This window comes from Notolabrus celidotus, chromosome 12 (genome assembly GCF_009762535.1).
Source record: "Notolabrus celidotus isolate fNotCel1 chromosome 12, fNotCel1.pri, whole genome shotgun sequence".
In the NCBI taxonomy this organism is placed as follows: domain Eukaryota; kingdom Metazoa; phylum Chordata; class Actinopteri; order Labriformes; family Labridae; genus Notolabrus; species Notolabrus celidotus.
The window spans coordinates 7,729,522-7,747,549 of record NC_048283.1 but is presented as its reverse complement, the minus strand read 5'-3'; the positions used below and the strand labels follow the sequence as shown (position 1 = coordinate 7,747,549).

The 18,028-nt window shown below is 39.6% G+C and overlaps 1 protein-coding gene across 1 annotated transcript; it reads left to right on the top strand.

Moving 5' to 3' along the window:
- Positions 1 to 9,208: 9,208 nt before the first annotated feature.
- On the top strand, positions 9,209 to 17,350 carry scn1ba (sodium channel, voltage-gated, type I, beta a). Its single transcript, XM_034697460.1, has 6 exons — positions 9,209 to 9,271; positions 9,830 to 9,996; positions 13,938 to 14,178; positions 14,586 to 14,727; positions 15,019 to 15,090; positions 16,486 to 17,350. Exons 1-5 carry the CDS (start codon positions 9,265 to 9,267, stop codon positions 15,083 to 15,085), a joined length of 624 nt encoding a protein of 207 aa, XP_034553351.1. The 5' UTR covers positions 9,209 to 9,264; the 3' UTR covers positions 15,086 to 15,090; positions 16,486 to 17,350.
- The last annotated feature ends 678 nt before the right edge of the window (positions 17,351 to 18,028 follow it).

Here is an 18,028-nt window from a genome sequence, read left to right as displayed (position 1 = left end):
GGGGAAATGCTCTCATGATATCTTAATGAGGAAACACTGGAGGTAAAATAAGATGTTAAAACTCAACACAGGAAATAAAACTCAACCAAATAATATACATTTCCAAGACAATACAGCACTAAAATATTAAACCATTGAAAGAAAACAAGATGCTATACTTAAAAAAATGAAGTGATCAGTCTTCTCTCTGATGGTCTCATCTGCTTTTGTAGCTCATAAAGAAGCATCAGTATTGATTCTAGTCTGTTTCATAACCAGCTAAAAACTCCTCACTGGAGCTTTAAGGTTACGGTAGATTCATCAATTACTCTTCTATTATAAGCATGCATATTAGTAGAGTATGTAAAGGCAATCTAATGTCATTATAAAGTACTGTATGCACTAATTGCTCTATATTCACTTTGTTGTACAAAGATTAAAATTTCAATATGCTTCACTCAGTATTGTAGCACTTCTAACCTGTAGGCCCATACTATAGTCATAATATACTCATAAATACTCTCTGATATAAAGTGTTACCAAAGTGGTACATATGTCGACTCGTGGCTTAACATGCAGCTGTGCAAAGACCTTGGTTTCTTGTGTTTATGGTAAAAAAAAATCCAGACATCTTAGAGACTAACGGACCAATGAGAGGAGAGACATGAAGCTTGTTAGTGCTGTCACTGCTGAGATGTTTTATCAGGCCTGATGACGCACTTCCCTCCACTCATATACACTTACTTCTCTGAGGTAGTGCTTCTCAAAATTGTGTGTGTGTGTGTGTGTGTGTGTGTGTGTGTGTGTGTGTGTGTGTGTGTGTGTGTGTGTGTGTGTGTGTGTGTGTGTGTGTGTGTGTGTGTGTGTGTGTGTGTGTGTGTGTGTGTGCACAAGAACTGCACAAGAGCAGAAAAGGACGTGCAAATTATGAATCAAGAAATGAAGACGGTTTTTGTGTGTGAAGAGAGCTTTTTAACAGTGACGAGCCTGTCTGGGTAAAATGAACAAGGACACATTTGCTGATTTTCTATTCTAAATAAAGACTTTTTTCAAAGCATCTTCAATCAATACTCTGGAAATAATGAATACAATAACTGCATGTGTGTTAAAAGGCCAGATATCACTTTGGAACCATCTTGCTAATCTGCATTTCCCTCAGCTCAAAGAGGCGTTTTAGCCTCTCCCAGCTCGTTGTTTTGGTTTAAGAGTTCGCTATTTTATTTTTTACCTAACAGCTTTGTCTTATCTCTGAAACAGACTTGATACTAAAGCAGCATTTTTTCATGAAAAACCTTAAACATACTTTACAACCCTCCTGTTAAGTTTTTTGAAACAGCAATAATGTTCCTGGGTCAATTTGACCCGGTGCATATTCAATTATCCAAAAGTGTCAGAACCCCAAGAAATCCCAATACACATTTTTTAATCTCTTTTAAAACTCCATTACCAAACATTTAAATCAAGATGTAGTCCATTGGTGTTCTTGAATTCTCACAGATCATGGTTCAATGAGGATAACTCACTCCTTTTTCATTAAAATTCATGTGAAAACTTTTTTTAAAGCTGCTGTGAGGAACTTTTGTTTTGTATCGGTTCTGGCGCCCCCTTGTGAACAAAGTGATACCTCCTATCTCTTGTCCTTTATTTGCAAAAGTCATGTTTTCAACAAAAACCTCATCCTTTTGTCTTTTAACAGTCAACTTTATCAGGCATTGTGATTATTTTCCATGAAAACAGTCGATAAAGGCTGTTTCTGAAGCAAGATGTCCATCATCTGGTCTGACATCTACCCCCTCAGGGTGGTTTCAGGCATTAAGAATGACAACAGAGAAGGTGTCAGTGTTGTTGCTGATGGCCTTGTTTGCTATTGAAGGTCATAAAGAGGCATTGGTATCATTTTCAGTCTGTTTCTCAGCCAGTTCAAAACTCCTCACAGGGTCTTTAAAGTACATTGGAAAGCCCTAAATATAAATACAATAGTTTTACATGACATAGATTTTTGTTTATTTTATTTTACTTTTAGATTTTTTTGATTTTTATGAAGTGATGTTGATAAATTAACAAGACATCTCTTCTGTCACATGCTGCCCAGCTTTTTATGCTGCATTAAGCTGGTTTGGAAGGCATATATTTCCTAAAATAGACTTTCAAAAGGGTCAATTTGACCCGCAACATAACAGGAGGGTTAAGATTCTCTATAGTTCAAATAGTTTCTAAATAGCCTGAACGCTCATGTGTCTCACCCTGTTATCTAAAAAAGACTTATAGATCATAACGTTTTCAAACCAAGGCAGTGTTCGTAAAACTGTGGACTGATGGATTGGTTAGGTTTCTAGATAGTGTCTGTATTAATGGCTGGTGAATGCATCATGCTATTTATGACAGAGCAGAGGGGTTTTATTTCAGTTCAATCATTCTGTGCTTTATGAAAATGGGCTCAGAATAAAAGGCCACTGGAAAACCTGGGCTATTGGTTCACTGAGATTGGGGAATAATTGGCCTTTGGAACAATGGCATGGCAACATATTCACTTCAGTCTGAACCGGCAGGTAACAGAAAAAATTGAAGTCTATTTCTGGTTAACCGCAGACACACATTTAGACTACAGAGCCAGATGATCTTTCCCTGTGGTTGGTGGACACCAAATACTGATACCGTGACTAACACTCAAAGGGTTGCCTAGACACACAACAGCAAATACGTGATGATGTTGCTCGCTAACTGCTGGATGTGTGCACAGGCAAGAGGCTATACAGTGTGTTATTTGTAACCTCTTATGACCCTCATATCCTCACACTCGCCCAAATACATCAACTTAAAGGACTAAAGGTTCCCCTGCTGTCCAACATATCCCACCCACTGACAGGTGACACTGTAAAGAGATAATCAATGATATTCACTTCACCTGTAAGTGGTCATAATATTACGGCAGATCGGTGAAGTGTAGAATGGAGTGTGTGCGGATGAGAGGAAAAAGTCACAGACTGAAAAAAAGCCAAATCATAAATCTGTCTGCTACTTCAGCACCACGGGCAGCGCTATGGATGAATCCATAAACATCCATAAACACAGTTATGATACTGATACTTCAGGGCCATGCTTTGGGCCATAGATTTTCTCTTACACAAGCCTGAGTCAGATGGAGGATCAGTCAGGTGGGCCCTCTGCTCCTGCTCTCTCTGTGCTGCTCTTTTGGTGAACATCTACGCTCCAAATTATGACACTCCAGACTTTATGAATAGACTTTTTGCTACTCTACTCATCTTTTAATTCTAGCTGGAGACTTGAACTGTGTAATGAATCCTGTTTTGGACAGCTCCAATCCTCGCATCCTTACTCAGTCTCCCATGTCTAAAACAATCTCTGACTTTATGCTCCAAATAATGTTACGGATCCCTGGAGATATTACAACCCTCAAGATAGAGTATATTCTTTTTTCTCTAAGGTGCATCAATCCTATTTGATCTGTCGTGTCTTAACAGCCCGTGATGTGCAGATGCAGAATGAACTTCGTGACACTGGCCAGCTTGAATAGTAATTCGATTTATTACAATCAAACAGCATCAGCATCAGTAACAAGCTTCGCGACTGCTTGGAGGACGACCGAGCCAGATGAAGTCGCCTCGCTTCTGTCTCCACGTTCTGGCTTAAATACTATGAAGGTGTACTCAAATTAGAAGGAGGGTGTCCTCCAAACATGCACAAATATGGACTCTTCAATACGAGTTTCACGTTAGCTGCTATTTGACACCATTTATGGACGCCTTGTTCTAAGTATTGACAAAGACGTCAACTGTCGCTGTCAATCATATATTTGCCTATGTCAAAGGTGATATTTTTTAGGCCCTCCCTAGAGACTTCTGGAGCCATTCTACTATAACTCATTCTTGTGGGCCCCTGAAATTATTTTAAACAACACAGACTAGCAACATATACTTAATCTTATGTTGTTGAATATCAGATACTTCAGATCATTTTTTCATTGATAGATCTTTGATTCCCAAAGTGACCTCTTCAGAATATCACTCAATTGTTATTTCTGATCATGCTCCTTTAACTCTAGATATAAAATTCTTAAACCTACCTCGTTTTACCTCAGCCTGGAAGTTTAATACTCTGCTGTTGTCTGATGATGCATTCATAACTTATATCAGGTCCTCAATAGACAATCTTGTAACAATCAACAAAAGGATTCTGTTTCCTGTTCCCTACTATGGGAATCGCTCAAAGCTTATTTGCATGGTCAAATTATTTCCTTTTCAGCATATCAGAATAAATGCCGTAAATCCAGGTTGCATGAACTGTTTACTGAAATTAAGGATATTGAAAGACAAAATGCTATTAACCCATCTCAGAGTTTATTGAAACAGCGACACAACCTTCAGATTGAGCTGGACCTTCTTACAACAACTGATGCTGAACAACTTCTAGTATGTTCTCGTGCAACCTATTATGAACATGGTGACAAACCAAGTAGGTTTTTGGCTAATCAATTGAAACACCAATCTGCCTCTCTGTACTGCTCGAAGATGAAGACGAGCAGGTTAACATGGAGGATGCACTTTAGTCATTGTAATAACAAGAGGGTGTCCAATACAATCATTAATAATAACCTCCTTTTAGCCTGTACACGAGAACAAGAACTTGTGCAAGGCAAGTCATATACCTTGTTATCCAGATGTGTTGTTTTCCTGCTGTGACAAATTCAACATTTAAATGAAATTTTGCAGGAAAAAAAAAGCTCTGAGTGTCACATACAAGTCGAACAGACCACTGTGCTGCAGCTTTCTCAAGAAAATTATCTGTACCTAGAGTTTCATTTTTCTCAACACACTGGTCTCAAATTTGACAAATCAACATACCTTTAACTAGCAAGGACCACGCCACACAAGGAGATAAGTTTGAACATTTATTGAGTTAGCTGTGCACCGTGTAGCCAAACAGAAGGAGACTCAGGATGGGGGTTACATCTCTGTGTTATTCTGACGGAGCTGATCTTGACCCCAGGCTGTACCTGGAATCAGACAAGGGCACAGAAGAAGCGAACACAAGTTGAGTAGTAAGGGATAAGGGTAATTGAAGCAGAGTAAGGTGAGGAAGGGTGGGTTGAGGAGTAACAGAAGAACAGTTTTAGTAGGCTGGCTACGTTTAAGTAGGCTTGTCAGGTGATTGAGGGTGTGGTTTAGGCGAGGTCCTGCTCCCGAATCTAAGTTAACACCTTAACTTAATTTAACAGACAATACTGGCAGCCTTTGTGACTAAAATATAGAGAACCCAGATTACAACAGGATTAATTGAGTGAAATCAACATTCAACTTGAGCAAAGACAAAGATTTTGATGTGAATCTGCAGCAGAATATGCTGACAGTTGTAATGACAATGAATGACTCTTGCATCCTTCACACATTCACGCTTGTATTATTTTCCCAGTTGGAAACGAGGGCACAGTTTGAAAGAAAAGGATGTCAATATTATGGGACAAAGGTCTAATCAATACATTTGATTAACCTTGTGATTTTCCTTCCTCAGTCACATGCTGCTAAGATGTCCTGGAAGCTTCTGATTTCTGACTCATGTGAAACATTTCCTTCAGATTTTGTGTTGAAGGACATAAATCTGATCTGGATAGGTCTTGTGTTTATATCTTCTTTCAGTGTTTGGGTTCCACAGAATAGAAACGTTGCTGCTTTGAGTGAGTGGATGTTTTAAAAGTACATGAAAAGAGAGGAAAAAGAGACAGGGGTTTCTCTGGCTTGTTTAGCTTTGACAAATATGTGGCCGTCACTTTACCGGCTTTGAAAGAGTGTCACAGAGCTGTTTGCCTCCATGCTTTCTTTGTTCCAGTGGAAAGTCTCTTGCTTGCGTTGTGTCGAGGGAAATGTCAGCGACGCTTGGCATTTCCCCTGGTTGTGTATGCCTACAGTATGTGACGTGTGTGAGTGCATCTGTGTGTGTGTGCGTGCGTGTTTGTCTGTCGTCAACCAGCCATGGAAACAAATGTCGTCTCCTTCATTTCTATTTTGCTGACCTCCCTCTTATGAGGCCTGTTCAGCGAATGTTCTTGATCCTTTTTGTATTTCCTTGAGCTCCCAGCGACATGCTAAGCTAGCTAACCTCAGTAGGTGGATGTTCTTTTGTGCAGCTAAAGCTATAAGTCAGTTTTTCTGCTTTGTAGGCCTCAGGGGTATTCAGATACTGATATGAGGGATTAACCAGTCAGCCCCCTGCTGGGAAGCAAAAACTCCTAATCTGCAATTTCTGGAATATCCGTTGCATAATCCTGAAGCTTAGATCTACAGATTACGCAATGGATTTTGTATTTTTTTTGATGCCCTGTGTGTTTGTGTTCTCTTGCTGTTATGCTGAGGCCGTGTGGTGACCCGGACTCTGTTTAGTCTGCATTTTAGATGTGCGGTGTCTTTTGCGTCTGCTTGCATATTCGTCCCCTCCTCTCACGCTGTCTTCCCGCTGTCTCCTTTGACTTGCTGTCTCAGCTTCCAACAGTCAGTGCCATCCCTGCTCACCTTGCACAATCTCGCCTCTTGCTGTGTCTTTGACCTCCCTCAGGATTACTGCCACTCTCTCTCTCTCTCTCTCTCTCTCTCTCTCTCTCTCTCTCTCTGTAGCAGATTTTCATCTGTTCTTTTTTTCTTTCCATCCTGACTCTGAGGTTCCCTCCTCTGTCGTCAGTCATCCTCTTAAATCTCTGCTGTAACTTGTGCTCTGTTGTCATTGTAATGTGTCTCATCTCTCCTCTTGTTACTCTGAGCAGTACATACTGTAGCTATGTCAAGCCCTTCTGTGTTTTTCTGCATGTGATGTCTTGCTCTTGTATTTTCTCTTCTGTCTCTGTATGCCTCCCTGTCCTTTCTGCACAGTAGAAGCTAACATGATTGAATTTTGCAAAGACTTGAGTCAAATAATTCTTGCAAATTCACGTTTAACCAGAAATGTGGAGCGGTCTCCTTTAAAAAAAAATCTTTTGGTTAATTTCCCGTGAGATTTTGCAGGGGCATTAGGTGATAAATGACTTTCATTGACCTCTATTGGCAGCCCAGGATTAGCTGCAGCACTGACAGCTGGTGCTGCTTACAGCAGCCTGTAATTAAAACAAATAATCAAGTCCCATTTGTAACCCACAAGAAGGCTAATTTGAGTAAAGATCCAACAAAAGGTTACACAGCAATGCTACAGATTTGTGCATGCACTGAAAAAGTGCAACAGTTCTCTAAGCAGATCAGGAGTAGTCTTTGCAAAAGCTGTTTGACTCAGGTCTGTGTGTTATAATCTGGCGCTCTTCTGCAGACCCACCACCCAGAAAACCTGAAAACTCAAGGCCCCAGTCTTAACTGCACCCAGTCTTTAAAGGGTCAAACACTAACCCCGAGACGCATCCTGTGGACCCGAGGCTAGGCATTGGTCTTATCTTCATAGTGTTACCTGTCGTTTCTGCCTTTGATTATGGTATAGAGCTTGCTAATATCATGAGAAGATCTGGGAAAACAACACTGAAACACAACTATATAGGTATGTAGACAACTCAACCTGTTCACAACCAGTGACTATAAACCAGGGGACACCTCTGCTTTTGGCCGAGAGGGGGAAAATAATGTGGAATTAAAATAAATGGCAAAAATGTTTCCATAAAAGAGTGAAATTATTTTTGTTAATGATGAAATTATACATGTATGATTATTTATCTCTGAAGGCTGAATGTTAATGTGTTCAGTTACTGAGTTTAGAGCTAACATCTACAAGGTGAGCTTACTGGTGCAGCTAATCAGACTGATGGCAGTGGGCAATCATATCACCACAAATCACCACAAATCACCACGGACCTGTGAATGAAACTAAATAACGGAGTTAACTACAGCTCCTGATAAACCAAGGCACTGGTGAGAATTTACACTGTTTGAATGAACTTAAAACTGTTTTGAAATGCAACATAATAGAATCTGGAACAATAAAATGCAGATAATCGTGATTGACTACTAAAATTTAAAAGTGAATCACAGTAAAGAACATTTTTGACAACCCTGGCAAAGGAAATACAGATGAACTTCTACAAAGCCTTCACAAGGCATTCATCTTTAGAACCTACATTCAGATGAAAACTAACTTTTGTTTGTATTGTGTTAATTATTTTCAGAGAGACGTCGTGTTTTTTTTTTCTAAACTCCAAAGAGAACATTTTAAACAATGTTTATGGAGTAGTCAAGAGTTCATCTGTGAGTGCTACAGAGGAACATCAGGGACACATTGAACTCAATTTCTAAAAGGAATAAAGTTTTAAACTTAAAAAATGATTTTAAAAAAAAAGAGAGATTAAAAAAAGATGAAACCAGCTTTCATCTCTCCAGCAGACCTGACAGGCCTTGATCAAACAGAGACAAGTCACACTCTGTTTTCACACATTTGGACCAAACGCAACTAACATCTTGCTTGGGTTTAGTTTAGGTAAATGCATTCATTTTGATGACATGCTGGATGAAATGCTGGAGTTCAGTCTCTGTTCAGGTCTAATAAAATGATTGAATAAGGACTGGAATCAGCTCTAAACAAATCCAGGCTGGGCTTTAGTCGTTCTCAGGTTTCTGCTGGGTTTGGGTATGTGTTTGTGTTACATGGTTAGGTCCATCTTTTTGTCTTAGTGCAATAGCAAAGGGTCTTTTTTAAGTACAGACTTTGGGGCCTGTGAAGACTTAAAATTGTGTTCTTAACTTTCTCTTTTCCTTCCCTTTTTCTCCCTTCCTCCTCTGTCTCTTTGCAGTGCATCAGCCAGCATTAGGCCTTTCCCCCTCCTGCCTCCCTCTATGCTTTTGTAGAAATGGCACTTAATACTGAAGCATATGCTAACTTTCTCTTTCTTCCTTCTCCCTCTTTCCGCCCCTCCATGTTTCACTGCAGTGCGGTTGCATCTCTATTTGTAAAATCCTGTGAAGTGTCTCTTTTGTTTTGCACAGTCTTATCTCAGGGAGTAGAAAAGTACTCCTTTCTTACTTACTTGTGTAAATGACACCATGGACGATGTGCAGCCCCTGTGACCAGACTCTGAGTGATTTCAGTTCGTCTTGAATTCATCTGATCAGCGATGTGTTTCCTGTCCTCTCCCTCATCTCCTTTCCTCCTTTCCGGCATTGCGAATAGAACAAAAGCATCCCAGAGGTGAAAGTTGAGAATTGCACAAGATCATTGGTTGAGAGCCATGCTGAGGCCTCAGTGGAAACTGCAAGATGCAGTGTGAGAAAGAAACATTTGGAGTTACAGGTGTGTAACTCCCGGCCGATGAGAAGTATGTGTCATGATGATGATGGCATATATAGAGTCACGCTTCTATATATGAAAAAAGATCAGTTACCAATTGGCAGAATGCAAGAAATCGCTCACTGCAACCTCTTTATTTCCCCTCAGTTTCACACATTTAACACCCAAGATATAAATGACTTCAAAACTGGAAACCAAATCAATCAAATTCACAAAAATCTTTGAGCTGAAATGATGAGAGGAAATAAAAAATGTAAGACAGAAGCTATGTCGTTACTAAAGACAAAAATAACACGCATGCAATGACCATTGGGAGTAAGCCCCAAAAAAATACAACAGCAAAGGTAGCTAACATTGTTTGTAATGTGCTGTTCAGACAGCTTGCCTGCAAAAACTGAGATACTGAAAAAAAACCAGAGCTCAGCCCGTGTATCCAGCTTTCCCTTGAGTCATGGTTACATGAAAAAGAGGACAAAGCCATCCACAGCTCTTACCTCTGAAGCCTGCGACCTGCAAATAGAAAAGAGCATTCAAATGATTCAGATGGTTCCCTAACTGAGTGTTCTTCATCCTTTTCACTCTGTAGCATCTGTGTGCCATGGAGCCTGTGTGGAGGTGGAGTCAGACACAGAGGCCGAGGTAAACAGAGGCTTCAAACTGGGATGCATCTCTTGTAAGAGGAGGGGCGAGGTGCCTGCTGAGGCCACGGTGGAATGGTACTTCAAGGCTTCTGATGAGACCGATTTCTCCATTGTGAGTAGTGCAAAGTACACTTGGAAAAGTAGTTTCTGGCTTAATGACATATGGTAAAGGTTCTCTTCACAAAATGTGTCCTCTTGCAGATAGTTAGATAAAAAGATTGACACTGCTCTCAAATACAGGTAGCACAGGTAATAGAGACTGGTGAAGAAGGCCAGCTCTGTCCTGGGCTGCCTGCTGGACCCTGTGGGGGTTGTGGCTGACAGGAGGATGATAGCAAAGCTATCTTCTCTGATGGACAACACATCACACCCCCTCCAGGAGACCATAACAACACTAAGTAGCTGGTTCAGTGACAGACTTCTTCACCCGCGGTGTCTCACGGAGAGATATCGCAGGTCTTTTCTTCCTGCATTGGTCAGACTATATAACCAATAATAGATATGTGTATATATATATATATATATATATATATATATATATATATATATATATATATATATATATATGTATGTTGTAAGATATGCTTATTTTTACCTCTTTAATTTAATTGCTAATAACTTTTTAATAATTGATATTGTATAGGCTCTTGTTCGCTTTATACTCTTTTGCACTGCCTACTTTACTGCCGTGACACTTAAATATCCCCGTATGTGGGACGATTAAAGGACTACTGAATGACTATTAAAGGACTATACATGAACCTGCAGCTAGGAGCCAGTTAGCTTGGCTTTGCACAAAGACTGGAAACATATGGACACATGGATATAGTCTTAGTCATGTCACGCTTTGGTTTCTAAAGTGGCATTCTAAAGCTCAAAGATGGAGGTCACTATCTTGGAGAGGCTGACTCCGACCAACTCTCAGTAACTCAAAATACAGTGAAGAGGTGAAGTCAAGGCCACAACCTATGAATCTGGCAAACAGCTACAACACATGCACCCACCTTTCTGCACAGTCAGCCCAATTATGTTTGGTTATGGTAAGTCTAAGCCTTCATATGATGGAGGAGTTTTCATCAACTCCTTGTACAGTGGTCATGAATAAAGACAAAAGGTATGGAGAGTAAAAGACGGTTCTTATAGCAGGCTGTGATCATGTTTAACTCTGGGCATTTTAATGAGGCTTCCTTGGTCTTTGGAGCCAGCCTCAAGTGGACACTCCAGGAACTGCAGTTTTTTTGCACATCTGTATTGGATTCATTTTTAAACACTTAAGATTGGCGCACGTAAAAAGTAACACAATCCATCTGCAAGCACCTCAGAAGCTCACTTATTAACACTTCCTATCTTACTAGTTTAATCTGTCCATCCTTTTTCTTGGCTGGTGTCACTTTCAAGAGCTTTGCAACACCACAAAGTTCTCAAGCAACCGGTGAAGCCAGATTTTGTCTGATGAAAAATAAACCCTTCTTTACAACAGTGAGATTTTTATCACTTCTAAACTGACCACCAAGCTGCTTCAAGTCTTCGTCAAGCTACTCTACTGTCTCATGGCTTCAGCTTCATATCCAGCGTACTGAAATGAGAATCCAATGTTTGCATCTTACAAATCCTGGTGCTGGAAAAAGTAGCCTGGAGGTGCACGTACAAAAAGTTACAGTATGTTGTTAGTGGTGTAGATTCAGGGTTCGAATGAAGTAGTCCTAAATAAAAACAAAGAGGTTTCGGTTGTAATCATGTGGCAACAGCAAGTTTTCTTATTAGAGATGCCATGTGTCCAGAAAGAGAAGATAACAAACCAGCTAAAGCCACGAGCACATCTATCACAACAAAGCTGGTTTCCTATTTTTCCAGGAAACAGATGCAATGCATTTATAATGAGAGAGAGAGAGAGAGAGAGAGAGAGAGAGAGAGAGAGAGAGAGAGAGGAGAGTTTTGCATTTTTCATGACGCCCCCACGTGTCGTCTGGTAGACAGCACTTTTGCTAACCCGAGGAATGCTCGCCAGTCAAAGCAAAGAGGCCATTACAGCATATGGAAGCAGCAGAAGAGATCCCATTAGCACCGTTCAGGATCTGTATCAACTAATTCACTAGAGAGAGCAGAGGAGGCCATAACTGCAGCTCAGTCGATGCAGGAAAACATCCACAGCAATGGTGAGGTGGAGACCAACTGTCTGTTTCCTGAGGACATGAGAGAAAAACTTCACAATGTATTTACCTTATTTACACTTAAAGATTATTCTCTGGGCTTTTGACCTTCACTACGAAGGGCAGCTTGAGAGGCAGAGAAACAAGGTGAGAGAGAAGGTTAATGACACGCTCCACCATGTTAGAACCAGGAAGTGATCCTACGACCAATGCGACCAGGACTAAAGCCTCAGTTCGTGGGGCGCCTGCTTTACTGAGCTAAACTATCGTCCATTCGTCCATCCAACAATCCATCATCTATCTTTCTATCAATTCCTCCATCTATCCATCTATTTATTCCACTTATCCATCCTATCATCTACCAACCTTTTCATCCATCCATCTTTAATTTATCCCTCTATCAATCTATCCATTCATCAACTAATCCATCCATCTGTCCATTCATTCCTGCATTGGTCCATTAATCCATCCATTAATCCATCCCTTTTGGAAGTACAGGTGTGCTTTAACTGTCCTGTCAGAAGGATAGAAAATACCATCATCAGCCTATACACTAATGATAAAGCTAATTTTACACAACATGTAGCAGACAGCTTTATAACAGCAGGTCAGTATAAAACAAAGAGATCAGTTTGGTCTTTCAGCACTTTTACTGAAAACCGTATCCCTGTCTTAAAGGGAAACTTAAGTTTTTTTGAAGTGGGGTCGTATGAGTGACATTACACTAGTACTCCTGCTGGCCACAATGAGTGCCGGTGAGCTCTTCCCTTTTAATGAGAAAATTCCCAGATGATCAGCAGGCAAGCTAGGCTACAATTCTCTGCAGACGGGGTTGCCTATTTTGCGTAATTTCTGCATCACTCATCATCCAGAGTTCCCTGCCTTACAGGAGGTTTGCTTGTTTGAACAGCCGGGATAAAGACAAGTACGTCCCATCTTTTAAATTTGTAGAAAAGTGAGTTTAATTCACTCTAAAGACTGATACCGCTACTTGATCCTGCTACGTGCTTGTTGATCCAAACAGCTGATCGGCGTGTATCTGTGCTCATGCAGCGGAAGAACACCGGTCTGCGAGGTGCGTCCGAAAATAGTGCCTAAACAAAGGGGGTTTCTGACGGCAAACTGAATAGCTCCAATTTTTTTCTACTGGTGCATGCATTTGCACAGTGATGAGTGCCTGGACCATATTTTCTTAACTTTAGCGAAATTACGCGAAATAGGCGGCCCCGTCCGTAGAGAATATAGCCTTGCTTACCTGCCGGTTCTCTGGGAATTTTCTCATAAAAGGGGAAGAGCCAAGCGGCAATTTCCGGTCTCAAACGATGAAGCCAATGCGGAAGTGTTATAAACTGCAATACATCGAGAATCCGCTTGAGGCTGGCTGCAGAAACACCGGAAACCACAAAGACATGAATGGGAAAAGACGATCTTTGCAGCATTAATAAACATGTTTACAGCTTGGTTCAAAAACGGCTTGGCTCTACGAAGCTAATCTCTCTATCGGCACACTGTACGGTTCAGAAGATATTAAAATTCTGAGTTTTTGCCCATATAAGGACATGACTGACATGACTCCTGGTCGGGAATACATAGCTGTTGGCTAGGAGGCTCAAACTACGTCACACTCTGCCTGGTTGAGTTCCGTATTTCCAATATGGCTGCTGCCGTCGATTGGCTTCAAAACAGCTCTCAGGAACAGATGGGTGACGTCACGGATACTACGTCCATTATTTATACAGTCTATGGGAAGAGCTCACCGGCACTCATTGTGACTAGCAGGAGCACTAGTGTAATGTAACTCATACGACCCCACTTAAAAAAAACCTGAAATATCCCTTTAATGTCACTTTACCTCCAATAACACCAACAATCACTTACTGTATATTCTGTATTTGTCTTCTAGTTGTATTACTATGAAGATAATGATAGGAAAGAAGTTTTTGATCCACGTTTCTACGAGCGGCTGGGTTGGAGAGGCAGCAATGGCACGAAAGATCTACAGGACGGCTCCATTTACATCCACAACGTGACCTTCAATGACACGGGAACCTACCACTGCACGTTCTATCGCACTCTCAAGTACACCGGCTACGAGTTCAATACCAACCACACCAAGTGTGTCAACTTGAAAGTGGTTCCACAACGTAAGGACAAAGAGGAGGAATGTTGGTTCTTAAAGAGGAGGAGGGGAACTTTTTTTTAGAAAAACACAGACTAGCTTTTCTAGCAGATCTTTGATTTTCAGAAAAAATGATTTCATGCTTAGATGTTTGAACATTAGTTTGAGGAATGAGCTGAAACCCCTTGAGACAAACCCCGAGACCAGCTGGAAAAACATCTGATACACTGATTTGTTTTACATGAGGATTCAAAAAAAGAATTACACCACCCTACAGTTAAGGACAGGTGATCACAGATTATGATATTGTTTAAAAAAATGAATGGCCTGGGCAACCCTCATTCTTTTTATGGGACAAATCAAACCCAATGTCATTTCCATGAGCAAACTGACACACTACATCTCACCTTATCTCCCTCTCCTTCTCTGTAGTAACAAGGGGACTGGCATCCATCTTGTCAGAGGTGATGATGTATGTCTCCATCATCGGGCTGCAGCTCTGGCTCGTGGTCGAAATGATTTACTGCTACAGGAAGATCGCAGCAGCAGGAGAGGAAGCTCTAAGAGAGAGCGCGTGAGTAACACTTGAAACACATACACACAAGCCAGATTCTCTTCAGTGCCAGTCCCTAATTTCCAAATCCTGCTGAGCCATCCAAATGTCCTGATCTCCTACCAACTGTTTTGACCCATGCTTTTTTTCTTTCTGGCACAGTTTGGAAAGTAAAAACACAAATCTGCTTCAATCTGCTCTCTTCAATATGACAAGCATTTTCCCTTTCTGCACTGATGTCTGGTTCTGATTGAAAGATCTTTACTGTTTAATTTCTCTCTTTTCTCCTTTCTACTACACTCTTTCCTCCAGGGCCGACTATTTAGCTATAGCATCTGAAAGTAAAGATAATTGTGCAGCTGTACAAGTGGAAGAATAGCACAGGTAGGTCCGGATCTCACCAAACTTGCTGTATGAATTGTGTTTTTTTTTTTTTGTGCTTCCTTTTTCTTTTATTGCAAAGAGCGTTCTGTGTTGGAAGTAACTTTTTTTTTGTCTAATATGCGATAAAGTCATTGTACACACTGCAAAAAGCCAGCCTTCAAAAACAAGAAAAAATATACAAAAATTGGGGGTATATTACTGAAACTAAGCAAAATGATCTGCCAACAGAACAAGAAAGTTTGGCTTGTCAAGACTTTCCAAAACAAGTAAAAATATCTAACCTCAATGAACCCAGAAATACCTTAAAATGACTGTATTTTTACTGATAAATAGTGAATTTTTCTTGATAGAAATAAAAACAATATGAGACTTCTTTTCTCAATATGTTGAAAAATATTCTGAAATTAAGTAAATGCTATTACCTTTTTATTTTATGGGGGAGCTTTTACACATTGTATTTGTAGAGGAGAGGACAGTGGATAGTGCAGGAAAGTGGGAGAGAGTGGGGGAATGACATGCAGGAAAGAGGCCACAGGCTGGATTTGAACGCAGGTGAACCGCTTCATGGGCGCGCAATTTAACAGTTAAGCTAAGTCTGCACCGTAGTGCCATTCTCTTGACATAATGACACACTAGGCATTACAAATCTTGAAACCAGCAAAGTTATACCAGAAACTAATTTACTTTTCTTGATGGAAAGACAAAAGTTCAGAATATATTTCTCATTATGTAGGATCATTTTCTGCCTTGTAATTTGGAAGAACTTATCTGAATGTAATTATTTTGGTTTGAAATGTTAAATGTTTAAATATTAAGTGACAGTTTACAGTACTGTGCCAACTGTACAAATATATAGTCGTACATATTTTCTATTATTTCATTGAAAATTAAAACAGTGGGTTACATTTGACTGTCATTTGTTTTGATTGTGTGAAGAGATACAATTGTGTTAAAGTCATTAATCCTTATTTCATGCTTGAAATAAGAAATTATTTATTTGAAAAAGCAGTTTTATACTTGTGAGTGTTGATGAGACAGCTTTGTAACAGTTGATATTCCAGTTTCAAGCATGTATTACTCAATATAGGTCATAACATCTCAGTAACAAGCTGTAATATCTTATTGGGATAACACTCAAAACAAGTGAAACACTCTAACATAAAAATCTTATCAGGCAAAAAATAAGCAAATTTCACCCTTATCTGAGATATTCAATCTTACTTAGATTTCATTTTTTTCAGGGCAATACTTGATTTTTACATGTTGCTTTATTCTACTTGACATCAAATTTCAATTCTAATTTTTTGATGCTCCAAAACATTAATTGTTCTACTGCTGAGAAGCATTTTGGTGTTTGATTTTACCTTACCTTAATTCTTTCATGTTTACCTGTAGGTCAAAGAAGAATTCACTGATGCTTCTTTGAGGAATCAAACATCCATGTGTCATGCCCTCTCCTCTCCTCTCGAAGTCATTCACCGCCCACCATCCTCTCCAAGCGACGGAAAAACAGGATCGACAGAAACGAGAAACATCTTCATAAAAATGTTTTAAGTGACTTCCTGTAAAATGACAGAGCTGAATCCTACACAGAGGGACTGAAGGAGTGCATCAGGTTCTGGTCTCATAGGATGGCTGGGGAGAATTTAAGTGTAAATAGGTCTGCACAAATAATCTTTGAACATACGTAGAGTATATTATCTGCACTGTATATCCACTATCTGCATGCTTACAAGCTTTTCCAAACGACTGGCATCATGCTCTTGATGATCTGTCACAGCCATACTTTTTTAAGACTTTTTAGTCCGTTTTTTTATATTTCATTTGACGCCACGTGTTTAGAGTTGAGGTTTGATAGATACAGGTTTTATAAATCCAATTTTTAACCAAAAACTGTGTTATTGTTTCCTCTGTGGATTCAGAGAGCTGAACTGTTGCTAACAATTAATCAAAATCTTGGTGAATTAAGATTTGGAACTGATTTAATTAACTTCTTAACACGAGTTCAACTCAATTGGCCAGAATGTCTTTCTGTAAAGATATAACCACAGTACAGAGGAAACACTGTGAAAATTTGTCTTTACATTAAATGTTTTATTTTGACCATTTTAATGCCAAAAAACTACAAAAAATGTAGTGATGTTCTGCAGCACTTCATGAAATTCAGCCAAAAATATTTGGATTTCAGATACAACTCTAAAACCATCATATCTGTAATGGCTGCACAAAGGTTCACAGGCTGAATTTAAGTATTTCTGTATTATCTGACAAATAAATGTCAAAAGCATTAAATAAAAACTTAACTTCTCCTTAATTTAAACTTTGACAGACACATTTAATAGACAGAATTAGAAAGCAGATTTTGACTGAGAAGTTGTGAGAGTGTGGGATGAACTGTCACTTTGGGAGCACTTTTAAAGAGCAATGTGTGTTGAATGTTGAGAAAAAGTTATTGCATCTGCACATTGAAACACAACAACTTAACAGGATCATAACCACTTTTATCTGCTAAATTGTACTTTGGGGTCACAATATCCCACATTTAGCTCAACAAGAGAAAAGCCATGTGTGTGTGTGTAAGAGAAATGTTTCCTCACCCGAAGCCTGAAACTGAAGGCTGAAACTGAATGACATTAATGCACCAACCAGCCATAACATTATGACCACTGATAGATAAATAATAATAATAATAATAATAATAATAATAATAATAATAATAATAATAATAATAATAATAATAATAATTGATAGGATTTGCATCGCGCTTTTCTGGGTACTCAAAGTCGCTTTTCAGAAAGTGCAAAAAATATAAAGCAAATAAATAAAACAGAACAAAGACAGAAGAGGGGTGGGAGTAGAGGTTATGTGTTGTATGCTTTTTTGAACAGGAAGGTCTGGAGGTGGTTTTTAAATGATTGAAGTGAGTCAGAGTTGTGGA

What these genes read in the sequence shown, in the direction of transcription:
- scn1ba (XM_034697460.1), top strand. An exon ending in CTTGAAAGTGGTTCCACAAC is followed by an intron (nt 14,179 to 14,585) that starts GTAAGGACAAAG and finishes CCTTCTCTGTAG; the next exon opens with TAACAAGGGGACTGGCATCC. An exon ending in GAAGCTCTAAGAGAGAGCGC is followed by an intron (nt 14,728 to 15,018) that starts GTGAGTAACACT and finishes TCTTTCCTCCAG; the next exon opens with GGCCGACTATTTAGCTATAG.